Source organism: Elephantulus edwardii, unplaced genomic scaffold, assembly GCF_000299155.1.
Source record: "Elephantulus edwardii isolate Elephantulus edwardi_28Jun2011 unplaced genomic scaffold, EleEdw1.0 scaffold00036, whole genome shotgun sequence".
In the NCBI taxonomy this organism is placed as follows: Eukaryota; Metazoa; Chordata; class Mammalia; order Macroscelidea; family Macroscelididae; genus Elephantulus; species Elephantulus edwardii.
In genome coordinates this window covers 6,054,770-6,076,474 of record NW_006399786.1, presented here as the reverse complement: position 1 = coordinate 6,076,474, position 21,705 = coordinate 6,054,770, and the positions used below count along the sequence as shown (strand labels likewise).

The following is a 21,705-nucleotide window of genomic DNA, read 5'->3' as shown; positions in this document are numbered from 1 at the left end:
AATCGGGATGGGTGTGTCAGAGACGGTGCGGTTGGCGCAGGATAGAGCAGGGTTTAGGGCTGTTGTGCATAGGGTCGTTATGAGTCGGAAACGACTCAACGGCACATAACAACAACAACAACAACAACAAATTGGATCAGGAAAAGAGGGTTATATAATTTTAACAGAAAAGAGAGTATGTGACAAAAAGGAGGAATCACCAGGAGAGGTTTGTATGGGTTTTTTATTTGACAACTCATTCACAAACTCTTACTCTCTCACACTCTCCCCCTCCCACCTTCTCTGACTATTCTCTCTCTCTGTCTCTCTCTCTCTCTCTCTCTGTCTCTGTCTCTCTCTCTCTGTCCCTCCCTCCCTCCCTTCCTCTCTCTCTCTCTCTAACACATGGCATCACCATTCCAGGAAGAGGAAGGATCACAAAGACTCATACATGTGCTTTTTCCCCTTGAGAGAATAAGATAGCCAAAACCAAAAACAAGCTTGTTGTCACCAAGCTAAGTCGAAATTACAGTAGCCCTACAAGACAGAGTATAACAGCCCTATGTTGTTGTTGTTAGGTGACAGTATGAGTCAAGTGCAACTCACAGGGACCCTATTAGCAACATATTCAAACCCTGTCCTATCATCCTGCATTCTTATCATCCCCGACACACTTGAGCGCACTGCCACAGACACTGTATCAATCCATCTCACTGAGGGTCTTCCTCTCTTCTGCTGACCCTCTTCCCTTACAATCATGATGTCCCTTTCCAAGAAATAGCCTCTTACAACATGCTCCAACTATGTGAAACAAACCTTCACTATCCTTGCCTCCAAAAAACATTCTCTCTGCACTTTAAGACATATCTGTTCATTCTTTTAGTAGTCTATGGCATATTCAGTGCTCTTCTCCAACACCACAACTCAAAGACATCAATAATTCTTCTGTCATCCTTATTCAGCATCTAGCTCTCAGATGCATAGTAGGTGTGGGAAAATCATGGCTTTAATCAGGCACAGCTTAGTCTTTAAACTGACATCATTGCTCTTGAGGATTTTTGAGAAGTCCCTGACAGATTTCCTAATGTAATATGTCTCCTGATCTACTATCTGCTGGTATCAAGGGTACTGACTGTGGATCCAAGAAAAATGAAATCACTGGCAATTTCAATCTTTTCTCTATCATGATGTTTATCAGCGCAATGATGAGGATTTTTTATCTTCTTGATATAGAGATGTAATCCATATTGGAGGCTGTAGTCCATTATCTTCTGCTGCAAGTGCTTCAAGTCCTCTTTTCTTGCTTTAAGAAAGCAAGTTTGTATCATCTGCATAATGCAGGTTGTTGATGAGTCTTCCTCCAACATTGATGCTACATTCTTCTTCATAAAGGGCAGCTTCCTGAATTATTTGCTCAGCATGCTGACTGAAGAGGTAAGAAGAGAATATTCATCCTTGACACACACCGTTCTTGATTTTAAACCATGCAGTGCTCCCTTACTCTGTTCAGACACCAGTTTCTTGGTCTAGGCATCGATTTTGTAAAAGTATAATTAAGTGTCCTGGAATTACCTTTCTTCCTAATGTTAGCCATAGTTTGACATGATCCACACAGTCAGATTCCCCAAAATTAAATTTATAAAAGTATATTGTCTCATTTTTCTGGTGGGTGTGAACTGCTGACAATTCAGGTACCAACTCAATGCTAGACCACTGTGTCACCAGGGTGTCTCAACAATACTACTCAAAGACACTACTATCTTTCTTTTTACTTCCAAATCACACAATTTCCATTGAGTTAAGTGTCATCCTGTTCCTAAGGAATGGGTATTCTCTTATAGGAAATTCCTAATTATCCATATTTCAGATGCTTTTTTTCCTACCCAAAATTTTGCTTTCCGATTTTCATTAATACAATCAAAACAAGCACGGCCCTGATTACAGTGGGGGCCAGCAGGAGTGGCTCCGAGGAGCCCATCTCACAGACAGGAGGCACTTGAGAAGCCTGCCCTGCGCAGACACCCTCTGTCTCTGTCCCCTTACTGGCACAAGGACCAGGGAACTGCCAAGAGCTGGTGGAAGGGAAGCAGGTGAGAGATGTGCATTCTTACAACTACAGACAAGAGCAGAACAAGGTCATTCATTTAAGAATGGGGCTGATCTGTCCCTTAAATAGAGTCCCTGGGTGGCACAGTTAAGCACTGAGCTGCTTACGAAAGGACTGGCAGTGAAAGCCCATTCAGAGCACTGCAGAAGAAAGGTCTGGTAATCTGCTTCTGAAGGGTCAAGTCCGTGAAAACTCTAATGAGCACAGCTCTACTCTATGATGCAAGGGTGACCATGCACTAGCACTGACTCAACAGCCTTCTGTGGATGAGAAACCAAAAAGAAGAAAAGCTGTGCTGGTACCCTCTCCTCCCATCTCTCACACCTCAACTCTGTGCACTGTCTGTGTTACTTGTTACTCAGGAAGTGCCCCTGCCATGCCAAGGTCCCGAAACTGGCATAAAGCTATTCTTACCTCTCCTGCAACTAACAAGCCCTGGTGTTGCAGTGTTGTACTATTAGCAGAAGGTCAGCAGTTCAAATTTACCAGTGGCTCCAGGGGAGAATTATGGGCAGTCTTCTCTCGTTAAAGATTACAGCCTTGCAAACCTCATGGAAGGTCCCTGTGAGTCGGGATTAACTTGATGGCAGTGGGGTTTTACTCCTCCAACTTGTTTCTTCAAAGTCTGGAGTGATTACGGTTTCCTTTGAGGATTTGCCGAGATGATGTGCATGGATATACGTGTGGGTAACTCAGCAGGTACCCTCCACATCCACTGAAGAACAAATACAGACACACAAAGTGCACATTGCCACCAAATACATCATTTTCATTAGAAATATAGTTCCTGTGATTCCTACTAAAGGCCTGTTAAGAGTTACTCCCTTACTATTTCTTTATGTCTTGTAATAATGCTAGTCACCCTAGCAGATTAACAGTTTAGGTTGGCCAATGTCAGGATATTTCCCCAGACATCAAAGAAGGTCAGGATTTAAGGAAGCCCTGTTTTGACAGGTGGGTGGAGCCTGATCCTTGTAACATATGTCACAAGCCTGTGGACACAGCTCCTTGATACAAAGCAGAGCAGGTATAACCCAGGATCTCCTTGGGCCTGTGCTTCCCTCACTGTTCCAGCTGTTGTCTCTGGGCACACTGCTCTCGCCCTTACTCCTGCAGACTCTCTGGACTGCCTTTCCTGGCCAATTCGCAGCAAGGACGACACAGAAAATCCAGACAAGGACAAAATCATCATTTCCCTCTATTATTTTGCTAAATTGTCTTTCTCCTACCCATGACTAGGCAGTATTTTCTCACAGCTGGGGATGAACAAATTCAAAAAGATGTTCTCAAATGCATGGTTTCCAAGCGAGAGGCCACTAAGCCTTGAAAATGTAAAATGAGCATTTTTGAGTGATTGCACAGCCTACCCAAATGTCTCTGGTTAGAACCTCATCAACCATGATTCACTCTGTGCAGGGTCCCCCGTGGAGATGTCAGCTGCCTCATGCTAAGGAGCTGAGAGGAAATTTTCCTGCTGAGATGGAATAAATGGCCAGGATGCATTAACTGATGGAGGTCACCAGGGTCCCATTCAGTGAAGTGAAGACTATTCCTTTAAAGATGCCCTCGTGGATAGAAAGACTTAGTGGAACTTGATGGCTTTCAGTGTTTCTCTGTCCTCCACCCCTTTGCCTGGGAGGCATAAACTTTCAGAAGAAAATTTGAAAGGTCAAAACATTATCTTCTAGAATTGCATGCAAATGTCTACGGTGAGGAGAAAATAAGACTTCTTTACAATTCAAAGATGTGTATCTTGAAGTCGACATCACTTTTTTTTTAAAAAGATAAAACTGATTAAACAGGTCGTTATTGTCAGGTGCCAAATGGCCCAGTGCATGATGAATGGTGAAGAGATTGAGATTGTTCACAGTTTTGGTTTGCTTGGTTCCACAGTCAACACTCTTGGTACCAGCACCCAGGAAATTAAAAGATGTGTTGCAATGGAAAAGTCTGCGGTTAAAGACCTCTCTAAAATGCTGATGTCTAAGACTAAGGTGCGCCTGATACATGCCATGGTCTCTGCAATCACTTGCTATGCGTCAGAGAGCTGGACAATGACCAGGGAGGATAGAAGGAGAATTGATGCCGTTGAGCTGTGGTGCTGGAGAAGAGTACTGAATATACCATGTACTGCTAAGAAAACAAGCATGTTCATCCTGGAGAGGGTGAAGCCAGGTTGCCTCTTGGAGGCAAGGATTCTGAGGCTTTTTCTGACATACTTTGGACATGTTGCAAGGAAGGACCAGTTCCTGGAGAGGGATATCATGCTTGGGATGGTGGAGGGACAGTGCAGAAAAGGAAGAACCTCGATGAGATGGATTGACTCAGTGACTGGGGTAATGGGGGTAGGTGTGTCAGGTTGGCACAGCATAGGGCAGGGTTTAGGGCTTTTGGACATAGAGTTGTGATGAGTCACAGGCGACTCGATGGCACATAGCAACAACAACTATAATTGTAAGGTGCTACTGAGTATGTGTCAACTCAAGACAACTTCATGTACAACAGAAGGAAACCCTGTCCACTCGTGCACCATCTCCAAAGGTCTTGGTGTGTGTGAGTCTGTTGTGCTGTTGTTGCTGTTACATATCATCAAGTCATAACCAACTCACAGCTGACTCTCTCGTGGGTTTTCAGAGGTAGCAAATTGCAGGAAAGTGACTGTTCATCTTTCTCCCATGGAGCACCTGGTGGACCCAAGCCTTTGGGTTGGCAGCGTAGCTCCTTTATAGCTAAGGAGTCTCTGAACGCACGTGAGGGAGCTGAAAATACCAAGGTTTGGGTCAAGTGCGCCTGAGTCCTCAAAGTGACATCTTTTCTTTTTAGTATTTTCTTTCTTTCTTTCTTTCTTTTTACTATTTAGAGTTTTAAAAATTTTTATTGAGATTTTAAAATGAGGTTTTTTCAGCTACCTTTGCCCAGTGGAAATACATCATTTAATTTCTTGACTGCTGCTTGCATGTTTGTTGCATGTGGATCTGAGTATTTTTGTTTTATTTTGAGATGCAATTTATACTTCATTCAAGGCTACAGCCTTCAGTATGGATGAAATGTCAGAAGAAACTTTTCTAACTCTAGTCTATCTGTGTTTCATTGATTATGCAAAGACATTTGACTGTGTGGATCATAACAAACTGTGGCTGACTCTGAGAAGAATGGGAATCCCAGAACATTTAATTGTGCTAATGCGAAACCTGTACTTGGATCAAGAGGCAGTAGTCAGAACAGAGCAGAGTAACACTGCATGGTTCAAGATTGGGAAGGGTGTACGCCAGGAATGCATCCTGTCTCCATACCTTTTCAACATGTATGCAGAGCAGATTATCCGAGAAGCTGGGCTCTATGAGGAGAATTGTGGCATCAGGATTGGTGGAAGGTCTATTAACAATCTCCGTTATGCAGATGACACAACCCTGCTTGCTGAAACTGAGGAGGACCTCATGTACTTGCTGCGAAGGGTCAAGGACTACAGCCTTCAGTATGGACTGAGGCTCAATGTCAAGAAGACAAAGATTCTCGCCACTGGACCAATTGGCAGCGTCAGGATGGATGACGAAGAGATTGAGATTGTTCACAGCTTCAGTTTGCTCGGCTCCACAGTCAACACTCTTGGCACCAGCAGTCAGGAAATCAAAAAGCGTATCGCAATGGGAAAGTCTGCTGTTAGGGACCTCTCAAAGGTACTCAGGAGCAACAGTGTCTCTCTGGAGACTAAGGTGCGCCTGATACAGGCCATGGTCTTTGCAATCGCTTGTTATGCATCAGAGAGTTGGACAATGACTAGGGAGGACAGAAGGAGAGTGGATGCTTTTGAGCTGTGGTGCTGGAGAAGAGTACTTAATGTACCATGGACTGCCAGGAAAACAAACAGATTCATCTTGGAGAGGATTAAACCAAGCTACTCCTTGGAGGCAAGGATTCTGGGGCTTCGTCTGACATACTTTGGACATGTTGCCAGGAGGGATGGGTCCTTGGAGAGGGACATCATGCTTGGGAGGGTGGAGGGACGGCGCAGGAGGGGAAGACCCTCTATGAGATGGATCGATTCAGTGACTGGGGTAATCGGGATGGGTGTGTCAGAGGCAGTGCGGTTGGCGCAGGATAGCGCAGGGTTTAGGGCTGTTGTGCATAGGGTTGCTATTAGTCGGAAACGACTCGACGGCACATAACAACAACAACAACAGGAAGCTTTGGTGGCCTAGTGATAAGGAGTTGTGTTGTGATCCCAAAGGTACACAGTTCAAATCCACTAACTGCTCCACAGGAAAAGCATGGACTGTTTTCTCCCATGCAATTAACTGTCTCTGAAAACCCTCTGGAAGGTCATCTATGTGTCAGTTCTGACTGGATGGTACAGAACAACAACAGGTCTTTTTTGTACATTTTGTTTTAATAATTTGTCTAGCTGATTAACTTCACTATCTCCTACTTAGCCCTTTTATTTCATCATTTCTTCCATTGACTAGTTACTCTGTCTTCAAAAACTAGAAAATCTCTTCTAGCATTATTTTAGTCTTATCCTTCTGGTATTTTAAGGACCTTTTGCTGTCATCATGTCCTTAATGTTATTCTATAATCTTTCCGGTTCTCAGTTAGTATACCTCATCAATTTATTGAGATGATCTCTAGAATCAAGTGGGATATACTCAAGGTTGTACTTTGGCTCTTGTAAACTTGCTTTAATTTTTTTCAACTTCATCTTGAACTTGAATATGAACAACTGATATTCTGTTTCACAGTTACCCTTTGACCTTATTCTGACTGATGATATTGAGCTTTTCCATCGTCTCTTTCCACAGATAGAGATGATTTGATCCCTGTGTAGCGTTCAGCAAGGTTCACAGGTATGAGCACTCACATTGCTGAAAAAAGTACTTGCAGTGAGTAAGTTGGCAGGCGTGCAAAATTCTATTATGCAGTATTCTCAGGCAACTATCTTATCATCAAGGTAATGTTTTTTAAACCTTTTTTTCTGTTTTCAGGCTTCACATTACGATTACTAGTAATTATTAATGCTCCGTGATCATGTGATTACTTTCAGACAATGAAGGTTTTTTGGTAAAAATAATCAATGGAGCTCTGGTGGCCTAGTGGCAAGAAGCTGCACTGCAATCCCAGAGGTATGTGGTTCAAATCCACCAGATGCTGTGCAGGAGAAGGAGGGTCAATCTTCTCCTGTACCAATCAGATCCGATTTGATGGTACATACATAATAAAAAAAAATTTCAAAACTTTTTAAAAAAAATAATCTCTTCCTCTCTAGCATAAATCCTTGTTGCTGTGAGGTGCTGTCGAGTTGAGTATTCAACACAGTGACCCAATGAACATAAGATCTGAGCCCTGTTCTATCCTGTGCCATCCTCACCTTTCCCAACACACAAGAGCCCTCTGTGCAGTCACACTTGGTCGAGTGTCTTCCTTTCCTTAACTTACCTCCCCCCTTCTCAGCACCATGTCCTTCTCCAAGGAATAACCCCTCCTAGTAACATGTCCAAAGTATATGAGGCAAAGCCTCACCCTTTCCAAGACATATCTGTTTGTTCTCGGCGTAAGCAGTTGGTGACTAAATTTGAATATGAATCATATTAATTGATCTTTCTTGTGGGCATATGGGCATTATCCTATCAAGCACGGAACTTTAGGATAGGTCTTGAAAAGTGTTTTGGGTTTTTTTTAAAAAAATGATAAATACAATGTAATTCCTCTTCAGTTTGTTATTTCTGGCATGGCAGACCATGCCTGTCTGATTAAATATGGCTAATACTAGTCCATTTCAGTTCACGAATGCATAGGATATTGATTTTTTACACGTTCCATTTCATTTGTGAAGACTTACAATTGTCCTAGATTCATACATCATACATTCCATGTACTGATTCCTCTTGGCTATTTCTTCTCATTTTGAGTTGTGCCACATCACAAACCAAGGTACTGAAAGTTTTGCTCTAGTGGCATCATGAAGGTGGGCTACTTCGAGGAGGCAACTCTTCCTGACTTATATTCTGAGTGCCTTCCAACTTCACGGGCTTGTCTTCCGCACCATACAAAATAACAGTGCTCAGGTAGTCACAAATTTTTCATTGATGGGTTTCTCAGAAATCAGTCATAATATCCTTTCCCCTAGTCCATCTCAGTCTATAATATCTGCTGTCCACAATGGGTGACCCTGAAGGCATTTTAAAACACTAGTGGCATAGCTTTCAATATCAAAGTAATATACAAGCCACCTCAATACATTAAATGACAGCTGAGTAGAGGACTTGAACATAGTAGATACTCAATACCTGCTTTTTAAAAACTTGCTATATCAGTATTTGAAGTACTTTCCTGTAAATTAATAAGTATTGGAGTGCTGAGAGAACACTCTGAGAGGGGTGTAACGAGGGTGCTCTTTAGAGGAAAGGACAGTGAAACTTCACCTCACACGCTGTAGGCATGTTATCAGCAGGCCCCAGTCATCGTTCAAAGACACTGAACTTACAGAGGGTCAGAGAAAGAGAGGGAGCCCTTCAACAAGCCTGACACTGTACAAGACAGAGTGAAACGACGACTGTAACAATGGGCCCAATTATATCAGAGATCACGAGCATGGCCGAACACGGGGCAAGGTTCAGATCTGTGTTCATACGGTCACAGTGAGTCATAACTGACGGGGTGACACCTAACAACAGCAGCAGCTATTCATAAATACTTTCAACAATAACTCTATATAAGACTCGTAATTAGAAAGGTGATAACGAGGAACAGAATTTCAAATCCCAGGAGACTAGAAGCTTAGTGTTAAGGAGCTGTGATGTCAAGCCAAATACACAAGGTTCAAGTCCACCAGCTGGTTTTCTGTTGGAAGATGGGCAGTCTCCTCCGTGCTATTTATGGCCTCTGAAAACCCACCGAGGGTCAGCTGAGGGTCAATTTTGACCCAATACCAATGACTTTGGTTTTGTTTTGCCATCTGAAAGTAGGCAGGCATTCAGGGGTCACTGCTCTTAGTTTCTTGAACTACTCAAATAAGGAAGAGGAGAGGCTTATGCGTGGATTAGACATGCTCCATACCTCCTCTTAGTGATTCTGGATACTGTATTCATTTTCCAATGCTGAAGTAGTTACATCTCTCTTTACAGTCAAACTCAATGAAGTCAAATGAACTGTCCAAAGTCCCACAGCTAAGAGAATCTGGATACAAACTCAAACATCGCTCACAGAGACCAGTCCAACCGTTTCCATGGAGCTGACTGCAAGTCATGGAGACTGTGTGTGGCACCGCCGACCTGAGCTCCAACGAGCTTTTAATGGCTCATCTTTAATAAAAAGATTACCAGGTTTCTTCTGAGGTTCCTGCAGGTGGATGTAAAATACCAACTTTTCAGGCAACAGTCAGGTGTATTAATTATTTGTACTACCAGGGTCCATCTTCCAGTCAGAGTTCTCTAGTTTCTAATAAAAACAAATCATATACTGCTAAGAAAAAATCTTGGATTCAAACCCATGACTCTCAGCCACAATGATATCTTAAAGCTATCCTGAAGGCACATGGTTCAAATCCACCAGCAGCTCCATGGGAGAAGGTTGAGCAATTTCCTCCCATGCAATTAACTGCCTCTGAAAACCCACTAGAGGGTCAGCTGTGGGTCAGTCCTGACTCAAAGGCACAAAACAACAACACTGTCAAGTTGACAATCTCCAATCTGAATTCTGGTCTTTAAGTGTACTGGCTATTTGACCCATGTTTGCTTTTTTCCCTTTGAAGCCATTCTCTACTTAATTTTAGGTGGCAAGGTACATCTCTTGCAAATACTTTTTTTTTGCAAATATTTATTATGATAATTGACAATAATCATGAACACAACGGCAGGGTCGCCATGGTCTTATTTACGTGATACAACCAATAAGTCTGATAAAGGAGCCCTGGCTGGGTAGTGGGTTACCTGTGGGATGCTAATTGTAAGGCTGTGGTGAGAAACTACCATTCATTTCTGTTTTTAGAATTCCCCCATCTTCCTAAATTCCTAACTTCGTCCTGCTCTTTCTACTACATCATTATATGCTGGTGAGTCAGAATCAATTTGTAGCTGACCCTCCAGTGGGTTTTCAGAGACTATAAATCACATGGGAGGAGACAGCTCATCTTTCTCCATCAGAAAAGCAGATGGATTTGAACCACTTGGCTCTGGGTTGGCAATTCAACTCCTTACCACAAGGCCATCAAAGCTCCCGTCACCTCTTTATAGGAGAAGCTATTTCTGAATCATCTCCACATGATGTTAGGCTCCATGTTACAGTCATGTACCACCCAGCAATTGTAATAATTATTTGCACAATTATTTGGATAACACAAAAATTATTTAGTTGCATAAGCTCTGCTTCTTTGGAAATATGAATGTTCCATGGAAGTATCTCCTTTCTGCTGTGCCATCACTGTCTGCCCATGCCTTGTAGGACACACTGTGCATTTTAAAACCCTTAATGATACTGTAGTGAATGAATAACTAGTCCAACATCCTGCCCTGGCATCCTGGGGAAAAAGGGTAAATAACTGTGCAAAGTGTAAAAGGACTGTCAGAAATCCATGAAATCAGGCACATAAATTGTGAAACATAAGTCAAGGGGCTATTTGTTTTCTGACATTTGATAATGAGAAATCTCTGGGTGAGACGGAAAGTGAAAACAAGGAGGACCAGGAGCTCCATCTTTTAAGGAGACCTGCCACTATGTACCGGGCTATCTGCATGCCCTTAATCATGCACCTGTCAGAGAGTGTCACCATTAATATCTGAAGTGCCTGGAGAAAGGACGGTGCTGGCTTTAGTATTATTTTTGTGTTAAAAATGAATATTTGGGATGGTTTATGAGCAGATAGGTCTCAATGTCCACATGGTGAAGAAGAGGCTTCAAGCATGGACTCCCATGCCGTGTCTTTTATCTGTAACCAACTTCTCTGACAAGCCTTGGAATCCAGCAGTGGACAGAAAGTAGTGGGTCTGCAGAGACAGAGATGGATGAAGGAGAGACTGGGAGACAAAACTGGAAGTCAGGCTGACTCCTGGGTGAGTGACTGATAGTTGTTGTTGAATGCCTTTGAGTTGAGCACAACCCATAGCGACCCTACAAAAGGCTTGGAGCCCCTCTACAACTATCAAACATTTATTAAAGTTCATAGGGTACCCCGAGGCATGTTATTTAGGAAGTGGATGCCACTCTTGCTTCCAAACCTGGCATAGTATGTTATTGTTTTTATATGCCATTGAGTCACTTATGATATATAACAACCCTATATGTCCAGCAGCTCTGAACCCTTCCCTGTTCTGAGCCAGTCCCATTAACTCTGACACACCAACCCCCATTGCTCCAGCCAATGTATCAATAGTCTGTAGCTGACAGACCAGACCTACTTCCACAGAACAGTGGTGAGGCCGAAAGGTACCTGGGAGCTAAGAACCAGTCACATGCTGATACTCATGAAAATGACTTCTTCATTTGGGAGTCTCCTCCCTGAGCTCCAGACCTATGAAGCTGACTGTTCACCATATGTTTATTTTCAAGGGGTTTTCTCAAGTCAACAAATCCAAAAGAAACCTATCACCTTTCTCTTTGCCTTATGTCTTTAATATCCAAACTCAACACTGTCAGGTTCAGGTTCCCTGGGGTCAGTACTGCCTCTTTCCTCCCCTAACCTTCTACAAGGGAGCAGCTAACAATTCCTGCTGTTTATACAGGTAAAGACCCCATGAGTCCCTTCACTCCTCTCCATCTCCATTGCCATGGCACACTGCATTGGGAAAAATCTACAGTAAAGGACCTCTCCAAATTACTGAGGAGTAATGATGTCAGCTTGAGGACTAAGGTACATCTGATTCAGGCCATAGTCCTTTTGATCACTTGCTATACTTCTGAAAGCAGGAAAGTGAATAAGGATGACAGAAAAGAATCAATGCCTTTGAGTGTGGTGTTGGAAAAGATCACTGAACATCCCATGGATGCCAAGAGAATGAACAGATATGTCCTGGAGAGGGTACAGCTGGAGTGCTCTTTGGAGGCAAGAATGATGAGGCTCAGCCTCAAATGCTTTGGGTATGTTGCTAGGAGGGAGTAGTCCTTGGAGAAGAACATGATGCTGGGAAGTCTGGAGGGTAAGTGAAGGAGAGGAAGACCCTCAATCACATGGAGTGACACAGTGACTGCCACAACGGGCTTTTGTGTGCCAGGAAGTTGAGGATGGCACAGGGTAGGGCAGGGTTTGGATCTTTTGTTCATAGGGTCACTATGAGTTGTACTTGACTCAATGCACCTAACAACAACAACAACATTATTTTCTCTCACCCAGATAACTGCCCCAGCCTCCCATCTGCTCACCTAGAGCCATCCTTCCCCCACCTCCAGTGGGGCTCCCAGACGACAGCTTTAATCCTGCTACTGTTATAGGTCCCCTTGTGTATTTACAGCACACCATTTCTCATATTGATCTGTATTTGAGGATTTACTTTTTATCTCTCCTACTAGATTCTGAAGTATAACAGCAAGGTCTATGTCTTGTATTCCCAGTATTCAGCACACCATCTGGCTAAAAAAGAAAAAAAAATTCCACTTAAAAGAGTGATGTTTGAAGAGATGAGAGGCTGTGACAATTGTCTTTTTATATTTAGACTTCTTAAAGAGGATAAAGGTACACATGGGAGGGTGAAACAACCCAAGAAGGAAACTAGAAAAAATATTCTGAGGACACACAAAAGAATTAAAATGAGTTTGGGCAACAATGATTAGGAAAGGGTGATGAAGAGGCCGGAGGATATGGCAACCTATCGAAGCCTTTATGTGAATTATGAACAGAATTTCTGCTCATGGCAGGAGATAAAGGTGGTGACGATGGTAGAGAGTGAACTCAGAGCTTCTGAAGCAGCATAAGGTATGAATCAAGCAGCCATTAAGAAAGCTAACAGAAATAAAGATGAATTCATTGCAGGCTTTGTTAATTCTGACACATGGCAAACTCATGGGTTCCAGAGTGGAACGACCATCCAAAGGATTTCTAATGGCTACAATCTTGAAAAATAGATCAGCGGCCCCTTATTCTCTGGCACTGCTGGGTGTATCTGAACTTCCAACTTTTAAATGTCAAGAAGTCATTTACAGGTTTCAACAGGTCAGATAAGGGAGATGGCTACTAGGGAAGTATGATGGGGTTTGGAACGCAGGGCTAATATACGCCAAGCAACTTGGGACAAAACTAGGATTTTGGTCAAAGGAAGTACTGCAGACATCAAGAAAGAAAATGTCACCAAATCAAGGAAAGGATAAGCTGGTATCATACGGTCAGAGAATATCCAGAGAACATTTCCAGTCCCCATGCAAGCAGGGCAAGAAACTGAAAACCAAGGGACTCAGCTGCTGCTTTTCAACTCTTTTTTCCAGCAGATGATTAGAACTTTGGAACAGGAATCAGAGGGCATGGCTAGAGAACAGCTGGTCACACAGATGGCAGATGGTGTCTAAGCTCCGGACTTGATATTCTGGATTGTGGCCGATGGCGTCCCAAGCAGAGGCTCTTGGAAAGGTACACAGAACACTGCAGAAAGTCTTCCTGTGCCACACCTAACCTCAGGAGCATTAAACTGAAACTTGAGACTGGGGAGGGACACTCACCCAAACTCTGTATCCTGTGGAAGACAGTAGTGGAGAGAGTTCCACAACTGAGAGGGAGATTTGGCTTTGTTGGTTATCGTCGAGGTGTTTTTTTTTTTAAATTATTATTAAATTTTACTAGTTTTAATGAACACACAGAGATTTTGGGTTCTCATTCATTCATTGTTGCACTGTTTTCTCCACCCTCCTCCCCAGTTTGTTCTTCTTCACCCCCCCATGTCTGTTTTAATTGTCCAATTGCCACAGTGCTTGTCAAAGCCAGTTCTGATTAATCTCCTTTGTCAGTGTGTCCTTTGCCATTCCCTATCACTCCTCCCTGAGAGAGACTGTTTTGGTGGGGCTTTTTGTGTGTGGTGTTTTTTTTTTTTGTGTGTGTGTTTTTTTCCCTCCGAAAAGCCCCTGGAGGGTCAGTCAGCTCTGACTCAATGACACATAACAGCAGCATATTTGAACACATTCTTCTAAACGTCTCACCGCACTTGAGCACAGTAAAAAATTGGAGAAAATCAAATAGAAAGAAAGCAGTTTAGCTGTTTGTAAGCCAGAATTCGCCATTAAAATCCTTATAACAACTGTGGGGTGCTAATGGTGCAGCGGACTTGACGCTAATGCATAGTTTTAATAATAAAAACAAGTATTTTTTAAAGCAATCACGTTAAAGTGTGAGGGATGACATACATGTACACTACTAATGTTGTTATTGTGTCCTGTTGAGTTGGAACTGTCTCATACCCGACCCTCCGGGGGTTTTCAGAGGCAGTTGATTGCACAGGAGGAGACTGCCCATCCTTCTCCCAACAGAGTGGCTGGTGGATTTGAATAATCTGCATTTGGGTTAGAAGTGTAACTCCTTACCACTTAGGCACCGAAGCTTGATTATACTAATAATAGGTACAAGTAAATACTGTTTTGGGGAACTCTGATGGGCTAGTGTGAAGAAGCTGCACTGCAATCCTTGGGGCACATGGTTCTCATCCACCAGCTGCTCCTTGGGAGAAGGATGGACAATCTCCTCCTGTGCGAGTAACTGCCTCTGAAAACCCATTGGAGGGTCAGCTATGGGTCAGTTCTGACTCGACTGCACACAACAACAACAACTATTATTGTACAGATCAACCAAGAATTCGGAGGACTGGGTTTGACACAGTTCATGGCATATTTAAAAGGAAAAAATTAGTACAATGGACTTAAATAGCATTTTATCTGAAGATGGTAGTGGAAACCATGTAGGTGAGGATAAAAAGGGAGAGGAATAAGGGAGGGACTCTTGGGCGGGTGTACACTCTATCAGAGATATGGGAAATGACAGTAGTATGTGATCTGATTTCATCGGACATTCTTTTGATAAAATTCAAGCATATGAAAAATGTGTGCCCTGCTTTGCAGGAAATTTTAATCTCTCAATATATTGGACAAGCAGTGAGGAATGGGATTTAATGTCAATTTAATTTTAACAAATAAGAGAGGCTGGTCATTTACAAATATTGGAAACTTTGGGAGAAAGCCAAAGTGCCCATAAACTCTATCCTGTTGGAGCTATTTTAGAAAGGACTTCATGGAAGGAATGTTACACTCCATGATCTTCAAGTCTCTTCTGGAAGACTGAAGAATGGTTCTGACAATCTATAGTCAGATGAAAGAAGCAAAGAGGAGACTGTATGACAACTGGGAGAAGCAGCACATGGTGGTGCCATGCTAAAAGAACAACACGTCACTTAAACCTACGCTAAAGCTACAGAAATTGAAGTGACGTGGGGCTGGAATAAAAGAAATAGATGAGATCATGATAATGGCAAAGTTCCAATCATACGACGTTCATAGGGTTTCTATAAGCTGTAGTTGATTTTCTTACCCATAATAACTAGTTGTTATGTGTCGTCGAGTTGCTTGCAACTCCTAGCGACCCTATGTACAACAGCGCTAGTACCTGCTCTAACTTGTGCCAATCTTATTGTCTCTGGCACACCTATCTCTATTTCTCCAGTTACTATATCAGTCCATCTCATCTGGAATCTTCCTCTCCTGTGTTGTCCTTCCACCCTCCCAAGCATGATGTCCTGCTCTAAGGACTGGTTCCTCCTTGCAACATGTCCAAAATAGGTCAGACGAAGCTTTAGAATCTTTGCTTCCAAGGAGCAGCCTGGTTTTACCCTCTCTAGTCCAAACCAGTTTGTTCTCCTAGCAGTCCATAGTATAATTCAATATTAACTAGTACAGAATATATAATCTAGAAATTTATTTCTCATAAAAGACTGGATGAGTCAAGGGGGATATGTCAAACTGGGGGAAGACACACACACACACACACACACACACACACACACACACACACACTTTGTAGAAGAGAAAAAGGGTTTTCTGTGTTTTGAAGCATGACTATGAGCTCATAAGAGAAAAGTTACATTTTTAAAAATGAAAAATAAACCACAAAGCAACACTGAGGCAAAACCAAAACAAAGCATAAACAAAGACTGGACAGGTATTTTTTTGAAACATGTTTTCTAAGAACTATTATGCCTAATAACTGATGAAAAATACAAAATGATTAGAAACTCACCAAAATCTATGTTTGATAAGTGGATATGATAATAATTCATTTATAAAAGAGAGGATATTAGTAAAAAATTAGTGGAAAGGGAAGGATTAGACAAAGATAGTAATAAAGGAATTCAAAGTAAAACAAGATGCCATGTTTCCCTATCAAATCAGTATATCTTAAATATGGACATATTTTGTATACATTGCTTTCACACCAGATCTTTCCCCTTTCCTTTACCCACACCTCCCTATACCCATCAATTTGTGTGACCCTATGATTAAGCCCTCCCCCCTTCCCAACTTGGATCCTTGTACTCATTCTCTAACAGTGGTTCTATACAGAATTTGTTTTTATGAGACTGAGTTAGTTCACATAGCATGATATTCTCCACTCCCTCCCATGTTACGTAGTAATTTACAAAATCATTGCTCCTGCGTGCTGCATAGTATTCTACTGTGTGAATGTATCATAATTTCTCAGCCAATTTCATTGTGGTTGGGCATTTGGGCTGATAGCTTAATCTTTAATGTTGTTACTGTTATGTCCATCGAGTTGCTTGCAACTCATAGTGACCTTATATACATTAGCTTTGAAACCTTCTCTATCCTGTGCCAACCTTATTGCCTCTGACATACCTACCCTCATTACCCAAGTCACTGAACTAATCCATCTCATAGAAATATGGAATGTTTCATGAATTTGTGTGTCCTAAGAATCTTTAAAATGTTAATTTACCTTGACTTACAAATTCTATAATCAATATTCTATCAAATAAAACAATTCTTAAAGCAGAAAAATGTACATACAGCACAAAAATGTTCATTGCAATGCTATTTAGAAAAAGGAGGAAAGGAAGGAAACCCCTTATTATTTAAAGAATCATTGCATGCACCATGCAAACTCTTTTATGCCATTTGTATTGAAATCCCACAACAGCCACATGGGATAGATACTAACACCATTTTACAGAAAAAAATGCTTTGAAAGATTATATTCTCCACAGGAACTGTGTGAGGTTGAATGAAAAAGTGGAAAAAAGCATGCATGGAAAGATAAGAATATTTGAATAAACAGGGGTAGATTTATTTGATGATTTTGTTGATAGGTGGCAACAAAGTGAGTTCAGTTCACAGCATCCCTATGAACCACAGCTCCAAACCCTGCCCCATCCTCAGCTCAGGGCAGACACTGTGTTTATTTGAAAGATCTCTTAAATTTTTTTATAATGAAAAGGTTTATGTGGGGAAAAAGGGATAAGTTGTTAACACAGACAAACCATAATCTGTAATATTATTCTAATATTAGTAACATTAAAATATAAAATAAAAAATCTTAAAAAAGACAAAAGACGTCCTGAATTAAATATATGAAACAGTATCTGGCTCAGAAATAACACTACTAAATGGAGTTAGCTGGTGGCTCCTCGGAGAAGGAAGCATTAACAATGCTATCAAATCCTGTGCTCAAGGCGAACCACTTAACAGTGCTCTTAGTTGCTAATGTTTTCCAAAGCAGATCAGCAGGTCTTTCTTCTGAGGTGCCTCAGGACTCAAACCTCCAACCTTATGCCTCCAACTGAGTGTGTTTCCTCTATCGCCCAGGGACTCAGAAAACAAAGCAGAGGGCAGTTATATAGTGGAGAGGAGAAGATGAAGGAAAGTTTAGCAAGGCCTTCTGAAGGGCTCCCAACCAGTTTAAGCAGTTTGGCTAATACAGGAGACAGAGAATGCAATTCAGAACAGCCATGGTAAATCTTCTATAACGAGTAGGGCTGTAACTCTCTTCATGGTAAGTTGCAGGAAAAATCATAAATTGGTTATGGTTAAAATGTCAGAAGCCTCCAACCCATTAGAAAAAAGTAATGAATTATTGGGTTGCAGTTGACTCTGGGCATCACACAATGTTTTCAGCGAGAAGGCGGAGGTGGAGACAAGGAGTAAAGTAATTTTTGCTCTGTGAATATTTCAATTAGGCAGCTGGAAAATTTGGGTGGAAAAAACACAAATCTTTGCTTTCATGTTATTAGAAGAAAACATCTATCTAGATTAGCTTTAGGGGAGAGAGTGCTGGGTAAACACATGCTGTAAGGGCAGAAAATGCCACTTATGTACACAGGCATGTAACAGCACACACAGCTCTAAGCCCCTGCAGAACACTAATCTCCCAGTGAATGAATTTTAGAGCCTTGTGGAAAACTTTATAACTATCTTAAGTATAACGGTAAAAGCTGAATGGCAATCCCGAAGGCACACAGTTCAAACACACGGGATGTCCTCTCATCCAATTAACTACCTCTGAAAACCCACCAGCGGGTCAACTATGGCTCGGTTCCAAGTTAATGGTAAACAACAACAAAAGTGTTTTATAACTAAATTTTTCAATTGGTTTTTTTTTTCAATTGGTTTTATGCAATCATTCAGACACATTTTGTTTTATAATTACAACTGATCAAGGACATTTATGACAGTGTTTCATCAGATTCTCACTGTGGCTTGTCTTCCCTTTACCCTACTACCCATTCCCTCTGAGCTGTTCTCCTCCCTCTCTTCTCATCTCTATCAACGTTCTAGGATTGCTTCTGTGTTCTAAATCTTTCAGTCTTTACTTTTCTCTAATTCCTCTGCTTTATTCACTCTTTTGGTGGTTTGTTGCAAATGAAAGCATCTAAATACACACACAAATACAATACACATATACCCACACAAAACCACATATACACTTACACATATATTGCTGCTTTTGTTGTGTGTGCCATCGAGTCAGAATCAACCAATAGCTGACTCTCAGTGGGCTGTCAGAGGCAGTAAATTTCACAAAAGAACACTGCTCACCTTTGTTCCTCAGAGCAGCTGATGAATTCGAACCACGTACCTTTACATTGGTAGCCCAGTTGCTTACTACTCAGCCACCAGAATTCCACACATAATAGCACTCCAACTCATTTGTAATTTTTCACGTATGTTTACAGTTGACATAAACACAAAACAATAATAGAAAGGAAATAGCAGGCATGGCCACGTGCACAATACACAGGTACTTATCAAGTCTCCAGAGAAGCTGTGTATCACGGCTCAAACCAGTACTGGTGCTTACCTGACGGTCAGAGGTAAACAGCTGTGGTAACAATAATAACTGACTGCCCAACGCTCCAAATATATTTCCAATTTTCTGGGGTCAGGGACTATTCCTAGTCTATTTACCACTGTTGCCTTAGATAGAGACTCAGTGATTATTTGCTGAATGAATGAATAAATGAGTGGGTTGAGTGAATATGCAAATTCTATTTTTCTCTCCAGATATAGCTCTATTCCCACCTCTTTGATAACATCTTCTCTCAGAGACCCACTGACTGATCCTTCCGGAAATTACTACATGGTAGTCTGTACCATTACTTACCACTGGATTCTAGATATTGATTTTATACTAATTATTTCCTGTTGCTGGCTTTTTCCTATTAGGCAGATAAGCTCCTCCAGGACACTTATACCTGTGTATATTTATTCCATTTCTGAAAGGACATGTCACAGGGAAAAGAAAATTCCCCAATAAGCATGCATTTAATGGAATTACAAAGCATTTCATTTTTACATGGTGATATTTCTAAATATTCCCATCTAATACACTGAATTATAATTTCAAAGTGCGGCAGAAAGAGGATGTGGCATTGACGTGCTGGGTTTCTCCATCGACCACTTAGATGCAAGCAAAGTCTCTGACCTGGGGTCCTTTGTTTCCCCACTTGCAAAATGAGAGTAATAACAAGAGCAACAACAGTAACTGTCTACCTTCACAAAGGAGGAATCGGATGGGATAATGTAGGTGGCAGGATTTTCCAAATTGGAAGGCATATACTAGACATTCCATTTCAGCAATTTAAAAAAATGTACCTGATACAGCAAAGTTGCAGAAGACAAACACTGTGCATAGCAATGACAGTAAAGGTGGATTTTTTTCTGAGAAGAGTTACTAGGCAGAAGACCAGAGTGAGGAGGAAAAGTATCCCAAGTGCAACCTGCCAAGCCTATCCTGGTCAGAAGTCCAAGTCTAGGATCAACACTGCTGTGTGGGGAGATTACTGGCACCTGTAACCCACGCCCCCTGGCACCGCTGCATGCATCTTCAAATCCAGAACACAGCTTACCAGACACGAGCTGCTGTCCAGGCAGCCCCACAGGAACCATGCCCAAGTTATTCATGGCTGTGGCCCAGGCTGTGGGATCGGTCACGGACATGTTGAGCTGGGTGGTGTCTATTGCTATGCTCCCCAAACCATCAGCTGCTGTTGGGAAAACAAATGAAGACTTTGTGTTAACGGGCAAGAGTAGGTTTTGTTTGTTTGTTTGTAGGGAAATCATGCTTCTGAAGATGGGAGGCATCGTTTAGCATATTCCCACCCCCACCCATATACACGAGTACTATATAATCTGTGGTAATATTTTCTCCAGCCATAAGCATAAAGAGTTTCTGAATATATTTTGAAGGGAAACTTAATGGCACATAGTTTACATGATAAACAATAAACTATTGAAGAGGTACCTCTTTAAATAAAATAAAAAAGAGGACCCTTTCGCCACTGGAAAGGCATGAGTTCAGTTACAAGACTGAGAGGCAAACTTCCTGAGTAAAGCAGTCAACTGACTTGCAGACCAAAAATAAACCGTTTTCTCTGCCAAGTGTATTTCTGAAGCTAGCATGTCTTCTAACTATCTAATACATTCTCAAGGGGGAAAAATTATCTAGTAGTAAAACTAGCCTTGACTAATTTTACTGTCATGTTGTGACATAGTCTTCCTTTTCATTTGTTAACATTACACTAAGAAAACACAAATGCCTGTTTAAAGTGGAGTTTTCCAAATATTCTCCCAAACAAGAGACTCCTTCCAGAACAATACAAAGAAATATTTTAAAAAAAGAATATCGTACAGAGCTGACCATGGCTAAATACGTTAACTTTGACTTAACATGCCTTGATTTCCACCAGCCTTGTTGTCCCTAGAGGGGGCAGGTTGCCAGACTCCTAGCAGTCATTCCACGGTGGACTTAATGCTTCACTGCATCCTGAACAGCCACTGATGTTTACCTGCAGCCATCATCTGAGGAAGCTCCTGGGACTGCTGAGTAATGCTGTCGAGTCCACCAGCATCTACCACTGGGTCAGGTGCATCCCAAGAAATAAGGGTCCTGGGATGGCTGGGGGCAGGGTCCCCAAAGGGGTCATCAGATTCTGCAAAAGGGGAGAGCGGTGTGATAAGAAACTGTGAGATACAAGGTGGGGGGGGGGGGTCCGCAAGGCTTAAGTCATTCTTTATTCAAAAAAGTGATACATACAAACAAAACCAAAAAGTCAACCAGGAGCAACTACTCGTGATGGGCACAGAGAGGAGGCTGCTTCCACCTCTGCGCTGTCCTGAGAGACAAGATGGTCAGAGCACCTAGAAGCGGGCCT

The 21,705-nt window shown here is 41.9% G+C and overlaps 1 protein-coding gene across 1 annotated transcript in view; it reads right to left on the bottom strand.

Moving 5' to 3' along the window:
- ENOX1 (ecto-NOX disulfide-thiol exchanger 1) overlaps window positions 1-21,405 on the bottom strand; it is a 260,495-nt gene extending 239,090 nt beyond the window's left edge. Inside the window, exons 1-2 of the mRNA XM_006884564.1 lie at window positions 21,340-21,405; window positions 20,401-20,538 (exon numbers count right to left, since the gene is read on the bottom strand). Coding sequence (XP_006884626.1) covers window positions 20,401-20,538; window positions 21,340-21,352 — 151 coding nt within the window. The 5' untranslated portion in view covers window positions 21,353-21,405. The remainder of the gene's footprint in view (window positions 1-20,400; window positions 20,539-21,339) is intronic.
- Window positions 21,406-21,705: the final 300 nt, after the last annotated feature.